Source organism: Fringilla coelebs (assembly GCF_963513975.1).
Source record: "Fringilla coelebs genome assembly, chromosome: 6".
In the NCBI taxonomy this organism is placed as follows: Eukaryota; Metazoa; Chordata; class Aves; order Passeriformes; family Fringillidae; genus Fringilla; species Fringilla coelebs.
The window spans coordinates 53,700,010-53,723,125 of record NC_140034.1 but is presented as its reverse complement, the minus strand read 5'-3'; the positions used below and the strand labels follow the sequence as shown (position 1 = coordinate 53,723,125).

The window sequence follows — 23,116 nt, the reverse complement described above, 5'->3', positions numbered from 1 at the left end:
CCCCTAAAAATTATGTCAGATTTTTTCCCAAAACCCCTTATTGTTCCTACATAATTACCTCAGGGTTTGCCCCCCAAATTCTCCCTAATGTTGACTACTGATTATTTCTACCTCAAGATGTTCATTCTCTGCCCTAGAGATCTTCCCAAGTTTTACCCCCAAAATTTCCTTGCCTACCCCCAGTGACTGCCTCAGTTTATGTCAGTGTTCACACTCTTCTTGAGATTTATTCAGGTTTTACCCCCCAAATTTTCCTTACCTGCCCATAATTTATAACCTAAAAATACTAATTCTCAACCTTTAGATTATTTCAGGTTTTGCCCCCCAAAATTCCCCTACCTGTCCACTACTGATTCCCTCATTTTTCTTTCAATATTATTTACTTTCTATCATGTAGCATTTATCAAGATTTACCCCCAAAATTTTCCATGTGTACCTAATTTTTACTTCAAAATGTTCACTCTACAGATTATTCCATGTAATTTTTACCCAAAAACTTCCCCATCTGCCCACAACTGATTCCCTCATGTTACCTCAGTATGTTCATGCTCTCCCCTAGAGATTATCTCAGATTTGGCCCCCAGATTTTCCCTACATGCTCAGTACTCATCACCTCATTTTTCCCTCGGTGTGTTCATTCTCTACTCTTGAGATCTTGTCAAGTTTTGCCTCCAAAATTTTCCTTATCTACTACTGAGTACCTAATTTTTACTCCAATATATTCATTCTGTCCCCTACAGATTACATCGAGTTTTACCCCCAAAATTTCCCTTCCTGTACAATATTGATTAGCTCTTTTCTACTCAAAAAATTTGCATTCTTTCCCCTAAACGTCACCTCAGCTTTTCCCTCAAAAATGCCACCTCACTCCCCTCCACACCCCCTCACATTTTCCTACACAAACAGTTCTTGTGTCCCCTCTCAACTGCCCCAGGTTTTCAGCTAAAAATGTCACCTCTGTCCCCTCTGAGTTATCCCAGGTTTTCCCAGTTAGGAGCTGCAAGGGATTCAGGCAGGGCAAAGGACAGCAGGGAACAGCTGTAAATTGCAAGGCAGAAAGAGGAGATCTACCAGCAAAGAGGAAAGGTTTCAGAAAACATTTCTGCAATTACTAATTAATACTTATTTCCAATGCCCCAGTGAGAAGAACATGAGCTCACCACCACTAAGGCCTGGCAGCTCCCTGCAGTGAGAGCTCAGTGCACATCCAGGGAGGCAATTCCAGCATCTGAAAGAAAGAAAAGAAAAAGGTCATTTCTGCTCTTTCAAAGTTATTTCAAGTTCTCAGACCCAAACCAACCTTTGCCCTTGATTTTGGCTGGGTGACTCCTGAGCAGTGGGCACAGGTCCTGTCCTTCATGCTGATGGGAGTGATGCTTTCTGGGGGAAATCAGCTGATTTCCAAGGTTCACTGCCTGCCCTGTGCCTGATCTGCACAGGAGAAAACCTCCTGCATGAAGGGATTTTGCTCCATCTAATCCCATCTGCCCAGGCTGGGGCAGCACAGGCAGACACAGCTCTCAGCTCTCTCTGCTCCAAACACAGCTCTGGGCTCCTTTGCAAACTCCTCTGCCATGAGGTTTTTCCAGGAGAACTCAAGGAGTGGCTCACAGCAGGTGGAGATTCAGTTATCACAGAGGGAAGTAAAGGATAAATATTCCTGTAAGAGCCTTTGGGATCTGCTGGGCTGAATGGGGAAGGGGACATTCATTCCCTGCAGTGCCAATGCACAACAACCTCCAACACAAAGCTCAGGCTCTCAGGTGGGGTCTGAAAGCACCACTTGGACAAACCTCATTGTTATTCTCCCTTCCAGGGACTTCTGCAATCCAACCCTGAAGCTGAGAAGCCCAAAAGCTCTGGAGTCTGTCTGCTCTGGAACAAAAGGACACTCCCAGGGGTGAGCACATTCCCAGCAAACACTCCCAACACGGCACAGAGGCACTACTGGAGCTCATGTTGGGGCTGGGAGGGGCTGCCAGGAGGACGCAGCCCCCAGGTGGGGTGGCAGTGGCAGTGACAGCAGCAAATTGCCACGGTCTGATGGCACAACAGGGGGACAAAGGGCAGCAATGCCCAGGGGAGCTGCAGGTTTAATTCTGCTCCCTGCGCTGCCACATCCCGGCAGGAAATCCCCAGGGGGACAGAAACTCTCAGGGGGCACAAAATGCAGCACCTGTGACCCTGATCCTGCCTGAGCTCAGTGTGTGGGGCCAACCCCCCAAGGTAAGCACTGCCCTGCCCTGGATCAGTCCCAGACACTGCCCCAGCTCCCAGCTGCTCCTGGGCTGCCACCACATTCCTGGCAAGGGGACAAAGGCCACAACTGCACTGGCACGAGCACAGGCCCACCCAGGTCCTCCAAATCCTCCCAAAGCTCCCCATCTGTGCTTTGGCCAGTGCTTGCCCCAAGGCTGTCACCCAGACCTGCAATCCAGGAAGTTTGAGTGCTGGAATCTGGAGTTTTAATGCTGCACTTCTCCCCTTCAGTGTTATTTTCAGGAAGTAACAAACCCACCACAGTGCAAGGGAAAAAAAGGTGATTTCAGGAATGTTTTACTCACACACTCCTCACTTTACCCCTCACAACCACCCAGCACAAAACAGACATTCAGGAATTAGTGTTCAGTAGCTGCCATTGGAGTTTAAAGGGATACCAACAAAGCCTTGATAAATATGTGGGGAATTCCACAACAGGTTTTCCTTCCCCATCTGTGTCAGCATCCAGCACAATTCTCTGTTGCTGTTTGGTCCCCAGGAGCTGCAGGAGGAATGTCAGTCGTCAGCTTCACCTCCTCGGTGTCGCCTCATTAGTCCAGGAGATAATTAATTCAAAGAGAATTAATCTGGTCAGTGGCAGAAGATCATCGCAGCGAAACGTCATCCTTGCCACAGGATATTCCCACCCCTGTGGGCAGTTCTCTGATCAAGAACTACTTCCCAAAATCAGTCATTCCATCTAAACCGCAGCAGCACAGTTTGGAGGGACAGAAGTTTTCAGCCTTGTGTGAACGAAGACAGAAGTTAAAATCCTATTCCTCACTTCTTTGACTAATGAACCTCTTAAAATCCAGTCTGGATTGTGCAGAAAAGTTCCTTCGTCCCACTTGGAAATTGATCTCCCCAAAACCCATTAAACAGTTATTACAACTGATTCCATTAATTACTATGGAAAAGACAATACAAATAAACTGGAAAAAAAATTTGGCTCAAGTTTTCCTCAGGAATGAAGTGGGGGCTCACCAGCAAGGATTTCTGACAGGTAGAGTGGATATAAAAGATATATGTGCATATATAGATATATAGTATATAAATAAATATATATTTATACACACATATATAAAAATATATAATACATGTTTATATCACCAAGTATCTATCTCACATATGTTTGCCGTATATATATACACACATATATATAACCACAAATGTTTTTATATCACAAACTCTACCTATAAACATTCCCCCCTTTTTTTCAGGAATGTAACATTTTTAGGGATTCTAAAATCAAACAAATGCAGTGCTCTGCAAAGGAAAATAAATCGCTATTTTATCCCATTAATGCCAAGATGTTTTCCTGGATGTGCTGCTGGGTGTTTTCCTGTAAGCTCTTGTTGCTTATCCATGAAGCGTACTTGGAATTGTCAGGATCATAAAATCCATTGGAATTTTACTGTCTCTGCAGTGGGATGAGTTTTTCCAAAATTATTCCTTACAGACTGAGCGCATCTCCTCAAGTTCCTTCTCGCTTTCTGCATCCTGGAAATGCAAGAGGGAAATTCGTAAGTGTACAGCTTGATTAGAACAAATAAAAAACACCATTTCCCTTCTTTTCCTCCAAACCAGCTTTTAAGCGAATCACGGAGTCCTGGAATGGCTTGGGTTGAAAAGGCCCTTAAAGCCCATCCAGTTCCTGGGCAGGGACACCTTCCACTAGCCCAGATTGCTCCAAGCCTTGGACACTTCCAGGGATGGGGCAGCCACAGCTTCTCTGGGTAACTTGTGCCAAGGCCTCAGCACCCTCACAGGGAAGAAATTCTTCCCAATACCTGATCCAAGCATAATCTCTTTCAGTTTGAGGCCACTCCCCCTTTTCCTGTCATTCCAAACCCTTGTACATTGTCTCTCTCCCTCTTTCCTGTCACTGGAAGGCCACGATTAGGGCACCCCAAACTTCTTTATTCCTGAACAATCCCAATTCTCTCAGCCTTTCCTCATGGCAGAGGTCTTCCAGCCCTCCAACCAACTTGTTGTCCCTCCTGTGGATCTGCTCCCTGTGGATGCAGTGACCCAGCTGGGATCTCCCAGGCTGGAGCAGAGGTGCAGAATCCATTTTTACCTCTTTGGTGTTCCCTGGCAGCTTCGCAGCGAGGTCCATCCACAGCACAGCTGCCGAGGCGTTCCCGAGGTCCCTGTAGCACTGGGAAGGGAAATGGCCATGGGAGAGGGGTTAAATGGGAGAAAACAGACAGCAAATGGAACTGGGCAACTGCTAAAAAGAGCTGTTTCTGCCTCTTCACCCTTTGCACTGGCATCTCCTGCAGTGTCCGTCAGCCACAAGGCCTCAGAAGCACCACCAGATCTTGGAATACTACGTGTATTTGACTCTTTCTTTTTGGGGAAGGAGATTGGGTTTTGTTTGGACATTTTAAGGTGCCCCTGTGGTTTTCACCCTTTTCAAAGCTCTACTTTGATTTTCAGTTGCTATTTCCCCTCCTCCTCTCACCATTTTCTCCACAAAACCTCTCTCCTGGGAGCACATCATGCCCCAGCCTGTTGAAAATGTAATAAGTATTATCTACAGGTCCCAAAATAGGCATGAAATATTCTCCATGTGACCAGCAGCTGAGGCACAGTGATCCCTCTGGGAACAGGAAGATTTTGGGTGCCCAGAGAGTCTTGGGGGTGTTTGGAGACCATAAAATTCACCCAGAAAAAGGAAGTGGGTGCTGAAAACCTCTCAGCAAGAGGGCTCAAGACTCCCATGCTGGACAGGGAAAGGGAAATCCTTTATCCTTTACTTTTCCCCATGATTCTCTGGCTTTATCACCACAGATGTCATGGTGGGGAAGGATTAAACCTCCAGCCCACAGCTGCTAAGTCACTATTCCTGCTTTATACAGAATTTCATCTGTTAAAAACCAGGGATGCTCCACTGGGTGACTCAAAGGCAAAACCCCTTTTTTATTTTTATTTATTTTAAAGCCTGTGCATGAGGCGATTTGGCCTAAAAAGATGTAAAGGGTAAAAGGAAATATTATCATCCTATAAAATTTTGCTACTGCTTGGACTATTTTCTACCTGGTCAACACTTTACAGCCAAAGGTGATTTTTAATACAAGTATTTCTTACCCTCTGAACAAATAAGAAGTGAGTGGTTACCTTGGCAATGTAAACTCTTACTGCTTTGGAAAACCCTGGGCTTAGCTCCTCGACCTGCAGGAACAGAGGCAGGGTATGACAGGGAAGAACAGACATTAGGATATGCAAGGACAGTTAATTCTTACATCAGGCTCATTGCAGCTTTTAAAGGAAAAAAATAGATGTCAGGAAGGAAAATCCTAATAAACACATAAAGCACTATGCCCCTGAAACCTTCAAGCAGTTTTCTGGAAAAGTTTGAAATGGAAAAGTCAGCCAGGCTTGAAGTAAAATATTCTGAGGGAGGAGATGCCAGCTCCTGGAAGCACACCACAGATGTATCCAGCACAGAGCAAGGAATCGCTGTGCAGCCTTAGAAAGGAAAACCAACCCCCTAAACCAATTCCCAACACTTAGGGCTGTAATTCTGACATCTTCAACATCCCATTCTTTTGTCTGGCTATTCTGGAATGGACACTTCTCATCAGCTTTCCTTCACTCAGGTCCCAGGCTGTGGGGAAGCATCAGGGAGGGATCCAAGCAGCCCAGTGCCATCCCTGTGAGCTGTGTGGGTCAGTGATGCTGTGAGCTGTGCAGGTCAGTGATGCTGTGAGCTGTGAGCTGTGCAGGTCAGTGATGCTGTGAGCTGTGCGGGTCAGTGATGCCCCACCCTGGCAGATTCCCACATTTCCTTACCCGCAGGAAGTTCTGGAGCGCGTCCTGCACCGTGGCCGTCAGGGGGGCCTCGAACAGCGCCGACACCGTCCTCCTCTCCAGCCAGCCCAGGTGGGCAACCTGCACAGACAAAAGGACAACCTGGCCCAACCATCCAACACCAGCACAGGAACAAGGGCATGCCCAGTCCCTGGGAGCTGCTCCTGCAGCAGGGAGGAAGCCAAACGCCTCAGCAGTGTGGGAATATTCCCATGGAGTATCCAAGTCTGGCCACAGAATTTAACCTGATTTGCTTTCCCTTGTCCCAGGTCAGTTTTTGCAGTTCCACACATCTGGGATTTGGATGGCCCCAAATCCCAACCTGCCATGCTGCAGCCACACCAGTCCCCACCTCCCCACCTGTGCTCTCCCTTCTCCCAGCCTAAACCTTCCACAAGAACCTGCTCCCCTCCACCCTGTGATTCCTTGGGAGAGGCAGGCTGAAGCCTTCCCACCAGCCCATGGAGGCCACCCTGTGACAATCCCCACCTTGTCACCCAGTCTAGAGCACTGAGTGCAAACTCCAGGCATTCCCTTAACACCTCCAGGGATGGGGACTCCACCAGCTCCCTCTGACAATACCCTGTTTAATCCTGTATAATTCCAACAATGCAGACTAGATGAAGCACTACCATACTTCTCCACCTGTGGTTTTATTCCACAGCTTCAGCAGCTCCAAGCTGAGCATGAAAGAATAATCTTTTTCCAGGAGCTCCCAGCAGTTCAGCTCAGGGCTGCTCTGTAATTCCCACTGTCAATTATCCCAGCTACAATCCCTGCACTGTGGCGCCATTCCCAACAAAGTGCTTTCCAATGGCACAAATGGAACAGCAACAGTCACTGCAGGCTTTTATTCCCCTTTTTAGGCTCTAAATCTGATTGATGGCATGTGACTCCAAGCTCTTCCCTGTCAGGAAGCATAAAGCATGTGCTTCCAGTGCCTCCAGTTCTGTGTGTGGCAGGGGCAGAGGGACACATGCAACACATCACACACCAACACTGTGAGCAAAAGCTCCTCAGATGGCCTTGACCACATCCCTGTGTGCTCAGAGGATGGAAGGAAGGTTGTTTTAAGCAAGCAAAGCACTGGGAACAGAAAAGGAGCTTGCAGCTCGGGCTTTTCCTAACCCACCCTTTGCCATTTCCCCTCCCATGCCACCAGCAGTGACTAAAAACGTCAGGTTGGAGCTCTGAACCCTTCAGAGGCTGCTCAGGGGGCGAGAATAAACTCTCTTACCTCGTAACACCACCTGCCCAGCAGATAGTAGAGCTGTGGGTCCTGTGGCTTCAGGGCAATGGCTTTATCAATGTGTTCCTGTGGGAAAGCAGCACCAGCACGTGTCACATCTTTGTCAAAAGCAAGTAAAATACCCACCAGAGCAGGTGGAGAAAGAGGAAAGGAAGGAATCCACAATTTAAGTGTCACAAACAGTAAAATTAGACTGGATTCAGTGAGCAAGGAAAAGCAGCATTTCTCCAGCCTCAGGAACAGGAATTTATGCACAGACACAGACACACAGAGACACAAAGAAGCTGCCCTGCATTTTATTCCTGCCCCAGAGCTTTGCCATAACCTCACTGATCATGCCAAAGGCTGATGGGGAAACAGTAACCTGTGGCCTGCTCCATGTATATCCTTTTCCCCTGGAACATCTACAAGGCATCACACATCATTCCTAGTAATAATACTAGGAATTTAAAAAAGGGAATCTGAGGCAAATGAAATCCTCTTTGAGCAGCAACTGCTCCCTGGGAGGGTGCAGGTTGCTCACAGGCACACACTGCAGACAAGCTGGTGCTGTGTGTTCTCACCACATAATAACTCCATTTTTCAAGCTCTAAGTCTCATCCTTTACCTAAATCCATTTCCAAGATTACTTTTTTTTTTTTTTGGTGTAATTATAGTGTCTAAAACTGCAGAGTCACTCCCAAAAGGCATGGCTGGAATCAGCCTCCTCACCCCAAACCACCCACTCGTGGCACCTCTGAAATCTACTGCTTCCCTAAGAACTGGAGCCAATGTTCCCAATTTCCTGCTGCAGAAATGAGTGTTGTTTGATACTCACACAAAGCCCAGCAGCTCCTGGCCACTCACCTTGAAAACATAGCCAGCCTGGATGCGCTTGGAAATGCTCTCCTGCTCCGACACCTGCCCACAAAGGATGGCAAACCTGCATGGGGAGACACCTGCATGAGCCAGCTGGGACTGAATCCACATTTACCTCCTGTCCATGGCTGCAGAAGGAAGATCTACAAGTGCTCAAAGCCAGGCTGGACAGAGCTTGGAGCAGCCTGGGATAGTGGAAGGTGTCCCTGCCCATGGAAAGGGTGGAATGGGATGAGCTTTAAGGTTCCTTCCAACTCAAATCATCCAAGGATTCTGTGAAGTGCATTAAAGCATCACACCTTAGTGGGGAAAACAAGGAATACAGCACATCCCTCACAGGGAAGAGAATAAGCAGCAAAAATGTAGCACCGAGGAAGGAAGGAGCTGGAAGGATGAAGCAGCCAGAGGCGTTGGGTGTGACACAAACTCACTGCTCTGATGGCTAAAAACCAGGAGCAGCACACACTGGAATTGTTTCTCTGAGCAGGGAAAGCTGTGCCAGGACCCAGAGCAGGGCAGAGTGAAGGTACTGCAGCAAGAGGCAGATTAAGAGCAGCTCTAATCAACTACAGGGCACAGCAACCTCCAACTGCAGCACACAGGGCTCTACTTCCAGGGAAACACTTGGAAAACCTACCTAGATCCTGCAGCTGGGAAACAGAAAGACACATGCTCAGTTGAAAGTGCAAAGCCATTTAGTTTTGTCCAGTAAGAGACCTTGAGTTGTGAGCCTGAGAAGCAAGGACCCAGCAAAAGCAGCTATTGCACGAAATTCAAGATTAACTCCCTGTGGATTTGCACCCTCCCACTTCATCTCCTTGCATCACAGTGCTTCAAAACCTCCCTCTCTGCATCACTTCCCAAGAAACAACAGCTCACAAAGCTCTCAAGTGGGACAGAACCTGCAGATGGAAGTTTGGCCTCTCCTATCCTGCTTGGGCTCTGGGAGTGGAGGACATTTCCATCCCTCCTCTGAGTTTGGTTCAAAAAATATCAGGTGGAACAGAGAGACAAATCAATAACATGGCTCATTCTTGCAAAAAATAAAGCTGAAAAGCAGAAAGATGCAAATAAAAATCCCCTTTCCTACACCCACACCGCAGTGCTGCCACAGATACAGATATCCCAAAGCATCCTCTGGGATGATTAACCACAGCAGATGTGCAGGAATCTGTCAGGAGACCTTTAAATCTCCAATTACACTTTCCTCAGAGTCACAAAATCCCACAAATCCCCTCACACCTCACTGCTCCATTCCCAGTGTGTAAGCTACAGCACAAAGTCACGATTCCTGAATTTAGCATTTTGCCTTAAATCTCTTCCTTTAATTTGTTAACTTTCTTGCAGAAAAGCTCTAGATCAGCTCAAAAATTCTTATTTTTCATGGTAATGGAAAGGATTACCAGATCAGTGGGTTATGGGACAAAAATCTTTTCCTGCTGCTGGGGCTCCACAGCCCCACTCTGTTGTGTGCAGATGATGGAGTAAGTGTTTTTAGGATCTTCTCCAGTTTGTTTCCCAACAAACACCAGCCTGGACTAAACATCCCCAACCACAACATGACAGGGGTTGAGAAAAACAAGCCAATAAAAAGCTTATTTTCTAAGATCATGAGATAAAATATTCCTAGACAATAAATCACACAGTTGTCTCATGCCAAATATAATCCCAGGGTTTTTTTAACAGTCTGGTGAAATGTTGATGAGAAAGCCATAAAAGCAGCAGTAAATTAAATTTCAGTCCTATTTTGGTGCCATGAAGTAAACTAAAAAATATATATGGGAAGAGACACCTGATCTGATTTTCATTGTATACCCAGGAAAGATGATTGTTCCCAGCTTTGCTGATTCCAGGTTCAGGACTGTGGGGGATTTTCACACCCACAAATCTGCACTTCTGGGATTTTAGGCTCTGCTTTCTGCTGTTCTCTCCCCTGCTTGCTCAGCTTGGCAGGATGGAGTCATTTATTCCAGCTCATTCCATGGGATGCCTTGGGCTGAGCATCACCAGAGCACTATGGAGGTGCAGGGGGGCTGAGCAGCAGCACCAGGAGAGAATAAAAATAATGATGATGGGGATTTTCATCTCCTGTAACCACTGGGTGCCCTGTGCATTACTGCTCAGATCCATCCAGAACTTTCCTTAGGATATCCCCTGACAAACTAGCAGCCAGACTCCTCATTAAGCTGCTGGTACACCAGTTCCCCCAGGAACCTCAGCTCAGAATTTCCCCATTTATTAGAAAATATACTCTGTGGAAGCAGGCACCCCCAGCTGAGAGAGCCTGATCTTCCAGCTTAAATCCCCAGGATTTAAACTCAGGACTGTGAAGGACTTTTTGGGTTCTGCATTCTGACTTCCCTGGAAGCAGCACTCTGCCATGGAATGCAAAGCCTCCAGCACCTCCCCTCCACAGTCCGGGTGCTCTGCTAGCCCAAACACAGCTCTTAGCTCTTTTAACCACCTCCAAGACAGTTTTCCCAAAACTTTGTGAGCATTCCCAGTTTTTTACTTTCCTGTGCACTGGGTAGATGTATGTAAGTCCCTGCACTTGAGTAAGGGGACAGGGAATTAGCAGGCAGGTATTTAGACTGCAACAACCAAAAATTAAAATACGAATTTATTTGGGAATTAGTGCTTTGGGAGAGACAGCAGAATTCCCACCTGAAATTAATGACCAGCTGATCCTGAAGAGGTTGGGAAAAAAGCTTTGGCTCTTCCAAGGGAAGACAAGATGGAAGGAAAGGGAGGCTCATGTTCCCCTTCCTTACAACCCACAAACATCCATATGGGAGAGCTCCTGGATTCTGGATGTTCACATTTCTGAATTCACCTTCCAGGGCAGACAAGTCAGGGGGCTGCATTCAGACAGCTCTAATTCCATGTTATTCCCTCTCCACTGCATTCTGAACTATCTCCTAACACCTATTCCTACAGTTGCTCCTGCTCCATATCACACTGACAGCAAATTCCCTGTTTAATCTGCCTGCAGAACAGAAAATGCTCAGCTCATAAATCCAGAATCTGGCTCGGAATTGGCCAGATCTGGGCAGTGATGCAGCAGGAGTGAAATCCTGAAGCACTGCCAGGTGTTAAATGAAAGCCATCCCCCAGGCATATCCGGAATGCTGTGACTTTTCAAAAATCCAGGATCTGCCCACGGAGAGCCAGATGTACCCACAGAACTGAAAAGGGCTGGTGATCAAGATGTTCCACCAAACTGCCAGACTCTCCAGAAGAAAGGGCACAGTCTGGAGACTCATCCAAGCCAATCCCACTTCTCCATAACACACAGGATAACCCCAGTAGGGCTGGAGCTTATGATTCCTCCCACAGCAAGGGCTTTCAGCAGGCAGTGCTTCATTTCAAGGGCAAGATGTCCAACTCAAACTACAGCTCCTGACACAGCACCTGCACCATTTTCCTCAGGTTTCTCTGAAATCCCTCTGGTTGCACTTCCAGTATTACTTTAAGCAAGAGGAACAGAAGCCAAGGCAAATCCACAGCTTGCTCTCTTTTCCTCATCTCTAAAGCTGCTGCCTTGTGCTTGCAGTTGTGCTGCAAACACCTACTGGGAATGGGCTGGGAATTCTAAAATGCCACAGTTGTTTCTCAATTCATTTCTGAAAGGTCCGTGCAGCCACTGATGCTCCATCCATCCATCCATCCATCCATCCATCCATCCATCCATCCATCCATCCATCCATCCATCCATCCATCCATCCCTAAAAGCAAGGACAGACTTGGGAACTTGCTCTGTCCTACTCAAAGAGCTGAAATCAGCCCCTGGAGAAATCACTTTAAATGGACAAAAGCTCCACCGGCTCAGGGATCTTTGACAATCAAAGCAGAGAATGACGCTGGTGTCCAAATCCAAGGTAAGAACCAGGTCACTGTAAGTCAGGAGCAGAGAGGCTCTAAGATCATTCCCTGTGAATCCCTCGCTTCTCCCACACACAGATCTACTCTGAAGGCACTAAATGCATTTAATGCCCAACACAACTCCCACATTTCCCAAGGGAACATCCCAAAGGCAGCATGGGCTGGATCAGCCCCTCTGCACAGGGCTTGTCTGTGCAGCCCTGACCAAATTCCTGCTCCATTGTGCCTGGAGATGGCTCCCTTGGCACCGGCTGCCTTCCAACAGCACCAGCCACAAGCAGAGCTTTGTCCCACACTCCATGGCCAGAGCAGAGCCATGAAAGCCTCTCCTTTGTGCTTGGGCAGGTCCCAAAGGCAGGCCAGACACAGCCCCACACACTTATTGCTCTCCCTGGCACTCCTGAGAAACCACTTTTCCTCCTGCTGTCAAATCCTTCCAACCCCACAAGGAGCTGTAGCCAGCAGTACAGCTGCCCAGCAGAAATCCTTCCCTTCCCCAGTTATTTTCTTTCTTTGTTTCTCTAAAATGTCAGTCATGACTGAACAACAACGAGGCACTGAGGGAAGAAATCCTTCCTTGCAATGGTAACTGTAGACAAAGTACCTCTTATCTTCCTCAGCACCTCAAAAAACTGTGAATTATGTGGGCAGCAGGAGGAAATAACAAGCACAAAACACAATGAATAAGCACCAAAACCCAGCACAATTTCATCTGAAGCAATCCACAAACTTTCAAGAGGCAACTGATAAACCAGAAAATCAACATGAAATTATACACACAGAGAAAAAACTCAGCCCAGGAATTCCTGCACTATCAGGCTTCACACAGCCTGTGTGGAGAGGCAGCAAAATAAATGGGAATATTTCCATTAAAGTGGATGCAGTGGGAAAGAGAAAGATGATGGTGTGTGCTGCTGTGTGTAGAAGAAAGAATGCAAAGCACCATCACACCAGCACAAAGCCATGCCACTCTCACAGCTTGTGTCCTGCACTGAATCCCTCCACCTTTGTCTGAAAAACTACAACGAAGAGGAAGAATAATACTGGAAAGACAACATGGATGGTGAGAGAGAATAAATTATTCCCCTGTGACAGAAGATAATAAAGGATTCTTCAGCAAGGAAATTAGTCACTAGAGAGAAATATGACAGAACAAAATTGTAATTTAAATAAATGTGAACAATGTTTTCTGATCACTTCCCCCAAGAGCTGGGGCCTCAAATCCACCCCAAGAAAGCTTTAAAACCTCTGCTGCTTTTTCTCCCCAGGGTAAATTCAATTAGCATAAAGAAAGACTGCAATTAAGCCAGCTTGTGACCACTTCAGAGCTGGGAAGGGAATAATTTCCTGTTCTATTGGTGGCAGAAAATAGTAATTTGTGTGCTGATAAAGGGAGTTACATATTCATTCCCAAGAAATCCCACACCTCCCACATGCTGCTCTGCTGCTTCCTTCCTCCAGCTGCCCTGGAGAATTGGAAGCAAGACGTAGCTGTGCAGGAAGGAGCCTTATCCCTGTTTGGGAAAGGGGCTGGAGGGGCCAAGAATTGTCTCAGATTTGGAATTCCAAGGCAAAACTGTCAATATTTGGACATTGGAGTAGAACCTGGCTTTGTAAAATACAAGTTTTAAGATCCACCCTTGCAACTAAACCCTATTCATTCAAAGATGTTAAGCCAGCAGATAAGAGCCCAGCACCATGACCTGCTGGAGATTCTCCTGCTCCCAAACTCCTCCTTCCAATCAAAGCTTTAATTGAGAGCAGTAATTCATTACCAACAGATGAAATACAGTTTAGGATGACAGAGGCATTTATTCAGATGCCAGTAGCTCAAAACAATCCTTCAAGCAAATTTACTCACTGCAAGAGCACAGATCTTGTTTGGCAAAGACACTCAGCAACCACTTTTCCCAATAATTTTCATTAAAGAAGAAAAAAAAAATTCCCTTTTATTCTAATTGAAGTGCTGTCAATCCTTCAGTGCAGCTGCTGACAAACACCATTCACAGAAGAATTCACCAGAGTAACAGAAAAGCACATTCCCTTATCTCCAAATACCAGTGCCACTCCACAAACTCCCTTTTGGAGTAATTTTTGTAAAGGACATTTAAAAATGCCACATATGAGCTGGAAACACAGCCTGCTCATCCAGGCTGCTGAAGGGAGCAAGGTTCTTCTCACTCTCCTGCCTCCTCCCTGAAACCCTGTGCAGAAATGTTAATCACAACTGCTTGGCTGAACTGCAGATGATCTCCTCTTTTAGCACAGAACAAATACATAAAACATCTCTGTTTCAATAAAAAAGTGCCATGTGCTGCTGTGTCCCTTCATGTCCAAGCCAAGGGCCCTGAAGGGGACGAGAGCAAAGCCAGCAGTGCCAGAAAATGCTGCCAGGAGACTCTAAAAGCCTGTCTGCTGAGAGTGATGGATCTCCTTCCTCCAGAATTGAGTGGAAAAAAGGGAATTTGGCAGAGCACCAAGCCCACACTCCCAGGCCTGACTGATGGAGTCAAACACATCCCCCCTTGCCTCAAAAGCAGCTCCACTTGGGAGCTTTTCCTCCAGAACTCTTCAGAGAGAAATTCATAATTAAGTTGCTGTAAGATACCCCAAATTTATTCCTACCATCACAACCAAACCTACTGTCTGTCAAGTCATTCCTGACACCAAGTAAGCAAAGCTGTTAAAAATGGCTTTTTATGGAAAAACACCACCAGTGTGGCACAGTGCTAGTAACAGCAAAGAAGTTTGTGGGGGGGGTTTGTATTTAATTTTTTTTTAACTGCAGCCCAGCTCACAAAAACCTCCAGGTCCTTTTCCTATGCTTCTTAAAAGCAAGAAGTAAAAAGTCACTTACCACTGGTGGCACTCAGCACTTTGATCCCAATTCTGCAAGCTAAGTTCCAGCTCTTCCTTCCCTGGAACAAAAAAAAGTAGTCAGAGGTAAGAAATTCATTTGCTTTCTCTCCCAGTTTCTTTCTCTGAGGCTGTGAAAGTAATAGAACAGCATAAAAGTCACATATTTGTCAATTTGATAATGCATTTGGCTTGGAAACATCCCATACATAATTTAATCCTCTGGTTCAAAAAGCTGAAAACTAAGCACCTATTGACAGCTAAAAGGACAATACAAAACTTAGAATTCCATGTTTAAATGGCTCCACTGATCCCCAGAAAGGAATAATTATATTAGCTACAGTATTAACTCTATTTATTTACGTGCATAATAAATAAGACAGAAATTATTTAGGATTAGTATCTTTTATAGCACACCTTAACTGTAATAAAAATTATTTTTTCTCTATTCTGACTCACCTAAAATCTTGCAGACACCTTCGAGGTGGTAAAGAACAAAGAGGGATGAAGTTAAAGAGAATTTAAAAATAGGTATTGTCTTTACTGGTATTGTTTTTATATATGCACATGCTGGCAACAGAGAAAATCCAGTATGCTACAGCAGAGCTTGTTTATTTTATATTTATGTTTATTTTAGTATCACAGAGAAATGGATGACAGGTTTGAGAAACAACTTTCCCAGCCCTAAGCAGGTCTCAGCCTACTTAGACTCTTTCAGAAAGCTCAATTTTTAAATACAAAAAGTTTGTTTAAAGCGCTGCTTCCCACCCCCCTAAAAACCAGATTCTAGGGAAACCAAAGAAAACCACGGCCCTGCTGGCAGGTGGAGGGGCTGTGCAGCTGAGTGCCAGCCCTCCTCTGGGGCAGCAGGGAACTCCTTACCCCCCGTGGCATAGGACCTCCTCTCGTCCTTGTCCTCCGTCAGCTCCCACATGTCGCAGTGCGCCCGCGCCAGGCGCCACAGGAACTCCCGCTGCCCCGCGTACTGCAGGGAACAACAAACACCCCACACCAGGTCAGCAGCAAAGGCTGAGCTGGGCACACACAGCTCAAGTCATGCAGGGATTCTCCTAAGCCTTAAAATGCCCCAATTGCAAAGGAAGCAAAGTGGAACCACAGCGAGGGCGAGTTTAGAACTCAGTGCTGCAGAAGAGTTCCCTGTGCCGGGAACTGCAGGGGCACCTCCAGTGCTGCGCCCAGCTCTGAGCTTCTCAAGTCAGGCAAGGCAGTGAGGGAAGGGATGGGGCATGTCCAGCGAAGGGAACAGAGCTGGGGGGACTCAGCCTGGAGAAAAGGGGGCTCAGGAGGGACCTTTTCCCTCTCCACAACTCCCTGACAGGAGTGGACAGTCAGGGGGAACTGGGCTCTGCTCCCAAGGAACAAGGGGTAGGACAAGAGGAAATGGCCTCAAGTTGTGCCAGAGCAGGTTTAGGCTGGACACCAGGAGGAATTTCTTCCTGGAAAGGGTGGTCAGGCAATAGAAGGGGCTGCCCAGGGAGGTGGTAGAGTTCCCATCTCTGGAGGTGTCCCAGGAATGACTGGACACGGCACTCAGTGCTCTGGGCTGGGTGACAAGGTGGGTATCATTTCCAGGTCTTTCACTTTGAGTGAAGAAACCCCTCCTGACATCCAAGGTGACCCTCCCCCGGTGCTGGAAAATACAACAAGGCACCTATACCGCCAGCTTGTTGTTGAGGAGCAGCTGGAAGCCCTCTCTCCTGTCCTGCGCATCCCCGCTGTGCAGGCGGTCGGCCTGCTCCAGGAGCTGCCCCAGCCCCTCCTCCGGCGAGGCCTCCGGGGGCCGAGGGCTCTCATCCTCGGGGCGCAGCTCCAGCGAGTCCCTCCTCACGGTCCTGACAGTGTCACAGCTCTCATCCTCGGGGGGCAGCTCCAGGGAGTCCCTCTGCAGGGTCCTGGCGGTGTCACAGCTCTCATCCTCGGGGAGCAGCTCCAGCGAGTCCTTGCGCACGGTCCTGACGGTGTCACAGCTCACTTCGTCCTCGCTCTCCCGCTCCGACTCCCGGTCATAGTCGGACTCGGCGTTGGCCGTGGTGTAACTTTGGGGGAAGAAAATATCACCAAAGCAGTTTGAGGAGAGGAGGGGAAGAGCATCTCAGCTTATCCCAGAGAAAACTGCACAACCCAAGTGTCTCACACAACCTTATTTCTCCTATCACCCTAGAAAGCTGAAGGATGTCCCAAGTCAGTTTTGAGCAACCTAGTCTATGGAAGGTGTCCCTGCCCAGGGCAGGGGTGGCACTGGATGAGCTTTAAGGACCCTTCCCACCCAAACCATTCCAGGATTCTAACTGTCCCCAACTCCCCTGCACACCCTGTCAGCTCCTCCTAACCCCAGTGATCATGTAAAGAACTCCTGAAAATGGAGAAAATTAAGCTCCCCCAGCATTAAAGCTAGGAATTTAAAACTTGAAATTTAAACCAGGGTTACACAGTGGTACTGCAGCAGGAGGGAGTCTACTTACAGAGCTGATTCCTTTTCAAACAAGACTGTCTTGTTTGGAAAGGAATTCAATCCTCACCTTCACCTGCAAGCTCTTAACTAGAGACCAGGCACAAATCAGCCAGCCATTTCAAAATGTGCACTTGAACACAGGGGCTTTGTTGATTTAAGTCAGTAACTCCCAAGAGAACTACAGCAGTTCTGCTGGATCTGAATTCCCTGCACTCTGGGGGCACTGGGTACCTCCAGCTGTGCTTCCCTCTGTCCTGGCTGATTGCTCCTCCCAGGGGCAGCCCTGTGGCCCTGCCTTTGTCTGGGGACACAGATATGTGACCACAGCCCCTATCTGAAGGAGGCATGACAGGGCTTTGCCCACACACAGATAACAAGGCACATCTGGCTATCAAAGCTTCCTGAGAACCATCCCTAATTCTCAGGAATTCCCCTCTCTGCTCCCTCACTGCAGCCTCCAACCCTCACCTAGACTTTCAAAACCCCACCATGTTGTCCTGAAACATTCTAAGGTAAGAAATAAAGCATCAGCCTCATACTGCAAAGGCAGGAAAGCAAGGATGCCACGGTGGAGGGAACACTGAATTAATGGAAAATGCACCAACACAAGGGTAGGTGACTCCGGCATGGCTCTGCCTCAGATTTTACCCTCATTTATTTACATTTCTTTATATTAATGACATTATTCATTCTCTAGACCACCTCACATCCAGTAATTAAACACAAACTCCTTGAATTTCCTGATTTCCCCACCCTAACGCCCAACATTTTACTAGCAGCTGTCAAGATTTCAGCCCTTCAGCTTGAAAACCAACCATGTTTTCTGCCAGACAGCCCCTACGAGATTCTGCCAGTTCAAAAAGACAAGGAAACCCAAAGTTTTCAGGGAGATTAAGAGATTTAGGTCTTATCAGCCTGTTTTCCTGAGTTAACAATGATGGAAAGCTCTGGCATGCTTTAATAGGGCAATCCTGAAGGAAAACAGCCGATGGGAAGAAGAGGTGAAGAAGCCCAAAACCCAAAGCCACACAGGGAAATTAAGCAGCACAACCCCCCTGAAAACTCTTGGGAGATTTTTGGGAATTGTGTCTGAAATTGGAGAAGCTGCTCATGCCCACGTGGTTCACAAAATAAAGCTGAAATTGGGGGTTCTCTGTTCTGAATTGCACTGAAAGAATTCAGCAAGGAACATCCAGCTGAAAACCATCTGTTGGCAACAGGCTCATTCCTCCTCCCAGTGCCTGCTCCAAAGCTTCAATAGTTTTTTCCAAAATTTACATTTCCTACCCTGAAATGCTACTTTTCAAGCACATTCATATCCCTAGCAGACAACACTGCACACTACAGGCAGCTGGTCCTGGCCTGACTGATATTTTTACACCTCTCTGTGTAGGACCAAAGTGAGGCATATTACCTAAGATTTCAGTTTTAAATCAGGTGAGAGCTGCTAATCCACCAATCCCCACACCGGTCATTACAGCTAATTACAGATGTTAATTAAAAGGTAAGGACTCCACCAACCACCACTGGATTCCCAAAAAATTAATGAGGTTTTGTAGTAAATACACCCCTGCCCCCTCAGGAGGTGCCTTTTCTGTAACTCTGAACTCTTGGCCTCTGTCACAACTCACAAATTTCTATGATCTGAGGACAGCCAGGGCTGGGATGTGTGGCCAAAACCCAGTTTTCCAGCAGGTTTACACAAACCATTGTCCCCCTGGTGACTCAGTGCATCTGCTGTTACCCAAACACCCAAGCCCTGCCTTCAGAACCAACTCCACAGCTCTAAAATCTGTTCTGCAGCCTCATTACCTATTACACCACCATGAATCACTCCCTCCCTAATTTGCCTCTCATCCCAACACCCACTTGAGCTGAATGAAGCTCTATAACCCAAATGATATCACCCTTACCAGCTCCAGTCATTAGAGACAAACATGAGCTTAGGGCAGTCCCAAATCCCTGTCCTTTGTCCTGGCAGGACAAATCCCTGCTGAAATGTCAGCTGGCACCAGGCCCCAGATCATTTGGCTGCCCAAATTCTCCCTGAAATGCTCCCACTGCTCTAAAATCTCTCTTTAAATGATATTTCACCCCAACTGCTCTGGGAAAATGCACAGAGCAGCACCAGCTGTTTTGGGACACACTTCCATACCCCAAAAGCTACAGAAGTGGTCAGATTCAGGAGCAGCATGTCCTCAGAAATTCACAAGTCACAGGTGCAGGAGAACTTGTTACCTGTCTAACTACATAACCTGCAGCTAGCATTTTTAATGATGTTCTTACACCACACAGAATTTTCTGTCCCCTGCAGGGCCAGGAGTTGGACTTGGATGATCCTCCTGAGTCCCTTCCACCTCAGGATATTCGCTGATCCGATGACTTGATCATTAATATAATATAATATAATATAATATAATATAATATAATATAATATAATATAATATAATATAATATAATATAATATAATATAATATAATATAATATAATATAATATAATATAATATAATATAATTTGTCTGGAAACTTGATTTCCAAACTCTCTCACTCCATTGCCAGGCTGGACTTGTACTTTCCTTCCTTCTGCAAGGTTCCTTAATCAAATTATTTCTTTAAAACCCCTCAAAATTTTTTTTCCTTCCTCTTAAAGGATCATTTCAGATCTCTCAGTCTGGCCCTGGCAGTAACACACTTACTGTAACAAAAGCAAATTAAAACAGGCTGTAGGGGAAGAAAATTCTCTTCTTTATGTTCTAAACTGCCCAGATGTGGCACCAAATCCCCTAAAACATCTGTCCCAGTGCCTTGCTTACCCCCCTTCACTCTCTCCATCATCAGTGTTGGGATTCCTTGAGCTGGTGGTGAAATAAATGGAGCTGGAGCCTGTGGAATCACTTCTCTCCCTGGAGAAGGGGAACTTCCTCCGGCGAGCCACACGCTGGGTTTCTTCTAGGTGGGTCCTGCAGAGAAAGAAAAAGGAAGAGAAAAAAATATTTGGTAGTGAAATATCTGCTATTCCCCTTCTGCTCTCCAACAGACTCCACCCAATTCCCCCTCTAGGCAAAGAATTCACGAGGTGGTTCACTCCTGCTTATACAAACTCAAATGGAGCTAATGTTGTATTCTGTACAATATATATAATATATATATTATATACCTATTATATATTAAACTACATATAATTTTATTTAACTATATATTATATATTATACTATATATAATACATCTTATACAATATAATGTATCTGATATAATGTATTCTTTAATAGATATTATATAATATACAGTTATTATATATATATATAAATATATAAAATATATATATATATTATATATATTACATACAATGTATCATATAGAATTTAAATCATATCTATCATATAACACAATGGATTATTGTATTATATATTATTGTATTGTTATATATAATTATATTATATTATATTATATTATATTATATTATATTATATTATATTATATTATATTATATTATATTATATTATATTATATTATATTATATTATATTATATTATATTATATTATATATAATGTATAGTTATATAATATATAATGTATAGTTATATAATATATACTATATAATATAATGTCTCTAATATAATATATCTGCAGTTAAAGTAAATCCTTCTCCATGGACAACCTACGGACAACCCATACAGAATCCATAGATGTGATGTCTATCCAGCCCCTGCAACAGGAACTGGAGTGACAGAACAGGTTCAGACTGGAAGAGGGGCAAATTTAGGTTGGATTTAGGGAATGGATCTTTCCCTGTGAGGGTGGTGCAGCACTGGAATGGATTTCCCAGGGAAGCTGTGGCTGCCCCATCCTTGGAAGTGTCCAAGCCAGGCTGGATGGGGCTTGGAGCAGCCTGGGCTAGGGGAGGTGTCCTTGCCCACGGGTGGGTGGGCTCTGAGGTCCCTCCCAGCCCAGGCATTCCCAGCTCCAGGCATGCTGGGGCTGCTTCCCAGCAGAGAGGGGCAGTACCTGACTTCCCCCACGATCTCCACCGCCAGGTCCTGCAGGCTGTTCCGCAGCTCCTCCACCTCCTTCCTCAGCTCGGCCACGTTGCTCACCACGAAGTCCAGGCGCTCCAGCAGCTCCAGCTGCTCGTCCTGACTCAGCAGCAGGGGGCTGGGCACGGCTCCATCTCCCACCGGGAGCAGCGCCCCAGGCACGGCCTCGCCTGCAGCACAGCACAACGAGGGTCAGATCCCACGGGAAAGGACTCCAGGGGAAAGAAATGTGCACGGCTCTGCTGGCAGGGGACCGGGGGCTTGGTGTTGACAGGGACACCGAGGGGATGAGAGGGGTGCAGCAGCTCTGCTGCAGGGAAAGGCTGGGAGAGCTGGGATTGTTCAGCCTGGAAAATCGAAGGCTCTGCACTGACCCAACTGCCCCTTGAAGGAGTCTGAAGGAAAAATGGAAAAGAGACTCTTTGCAAGGGCCTGGAGTGATAGGACAAAGGGGAATAACTCCAAACTAGAAAAGAGGAGATTTAGATGGGATATTGGAAGGAATTCTTCCCTGTGAGGGTGCGGAGGCCCTGGCACAGGCTGCCCAGAGCTGCTGTGGCTGCCCCATCCCTGAAGTGTCCAAGACCAGGCTGGACAGGGCTTGGAGCAGCCTGGGGTAGTGAAAGGTGCCCTTGTTCAAGGCAGTGGGTAGGACTGGATGGGCTTTAAGGTCTCTTCCCACCCAAACCATTCCAGGATTCCATTATTCTATGATCACTGTAAAAACGTGGTTTCATTTTCTGTTCCCGAAGTTTTGCACAGACGTGGATGAAACTCACAAAGCTCGGGGTTCCGAATCAGGATTTTTAAAAGCCCAACACTCCAAACCTCACTTCCCCCCATCCCGGCCCCACTCCCCCCTATTCCAGCCCTGCTCCCCCATTCCATCCCATTCCCCACATTCAATTCTTATTCTCCCCTACTCCAGCCCCATTCTTCCTCTTCCATCCCCATTTCCCGCAGTACAACCCCACTCCTCCATTTCAACCCCATCCTTCCAACTCTAATTGCGTTTTCCCCCCACTCTTCCTATTCCAACCCCATCCCATTTCCTCCATTCCAGCTCTGTGCCACCCTATCCCATGTGCCCCATCCCAGCCCCATTCCCTCTATTCCCACCCCAGCTCTAGCCACACTCCTCTCTATTCAAACCCCATTCCCCGCATCCCCACCCGGCTTCCCCACCGCTCGATCCCGCTCGTACCGCGGCGCGGCTGCCCCGCCGCCTCCTTGGAGCGGCGGCGCATGACCCAGAGCACGCCGAGGCAGAAGCCGGCACCCGCCGCCAGCCCCAGCGCCATCCCCAGCCGGGGCCCGGCCCGGGCAGGCTCCGCCACCGGCGCCGCCATGGCCGCTCCGGCCGCGCGGCACCGCCCGCGGCGCGGCGCGATGACGTCACGGAGATGCGACGATAGGGGAGGAAAGGCGTGGTGTATGGGCGCGTGACGTCAGCGGCGCGCGGGGCGGCGCGGCCACGCCCCACGGCGGCGCGCGCGTGTGGCGACACCCGGCCGTGGACGGGGACAGGAGCCCGGCCCCGGAGCTGGGCCGCCCTCCGTGGGGGCACCGCCGGACCCGGTCCGCGGAATGTCCCGGGAAAAACCCCCAAGCCCGCCGGCTGCCACCTGCTGCTGCCGCGGCAGCTGTCCCGCCGTGGTGACAACCCCGCGGCCTGGGGGTGCAGGGGAC

General features: G+C 47.3%; 1 protein-coding gene across 3 annotated transcripts; it reads right to left on the bottom strand.

The window, feature by feature from the left end:
* Window positions 1–1,552: 1,552 nt before the first annotated feature.
* RMDN3 (regulator of microtubule dynamics 3) lies at window positions 1,553–22,787 on the bottom strand. 3 transcript variants are annotated; one of them, XR_014616211.1, is made up of 14 exons: window positions 22,632–22,787; window positions 21,399–21,597; window positions 20,207–20,353; window positions 16,599–16,977; window positions 15,803–15,905; window positions 15,380–15,397; window positions 14,922–14,982; window positions 8,171–8,246; window positions 7,313–7,390; window positions 6,058–6,156; window positions 5,383–5,436; window positions 4,340–4,420; window positions 2,658–3,759; window positions 1,553–1,606 (listed from the first exon to the last, which is right to left on the bottom strand). XR_014616211.1 is itself a non-coding variant. In XM_084207358.1 (13 exons), exons 1-13 carry the CDS (start codon window positions 22,774–22,776, stop codon window positions 3,706–3,708), a joined length of 1,494 nt encoding a protein of 497 aa, XP_084063484.1. In that variant the 5' UTR covers window positions 22,777–22,787; the 3' UTR covers window positions 2,603–3,705. The 3 variants fall into 3 exon arrangements, 2 of the variants coding, with proteins under 2 accessions (XP_084063484.1, XP_084063485.1); XM_084207358.1 differs by lacking the exon at window positions 1,553–1,606 and having other exon boundaries at window positions 2,603–3,759; XM_084207359.1 differs by lacking the exons at window positions 1,553–1,606; window positions 15,380–15,397 and having other exon boundaries at window positions 2,603–3,759.
* Between the last annotated feature and the right edge of the window lie 329 nt (window positions 22,788–23,116).

Excerpts from the sequence above, each read along its gene's own strand:
- RMDN3 (XM_084207358.1), bottom strand. The coding sequence starts at position 22,776 with ATGGCGGCGCCGGTGGCGGAGCCTGCCCGGGCCGGGCCCCGGCTGGGG. Across the intron at positions 5,437-6,057 it reads CGCTCCAGAACTTCCTGCGG|GTCGAGGAGCTAAGCCCAGG; the intron begins GTAAGGAAATGT and ends CTGTTCCTGCAG. Across the intron at positions 4,421-5,382 it reads TAAGAGTTTACATTGCCAAG|TGCTACAGGGACCTCGGGAA; the intron begins GTAACCACTCAC and ends TTCCCTTCCCAG.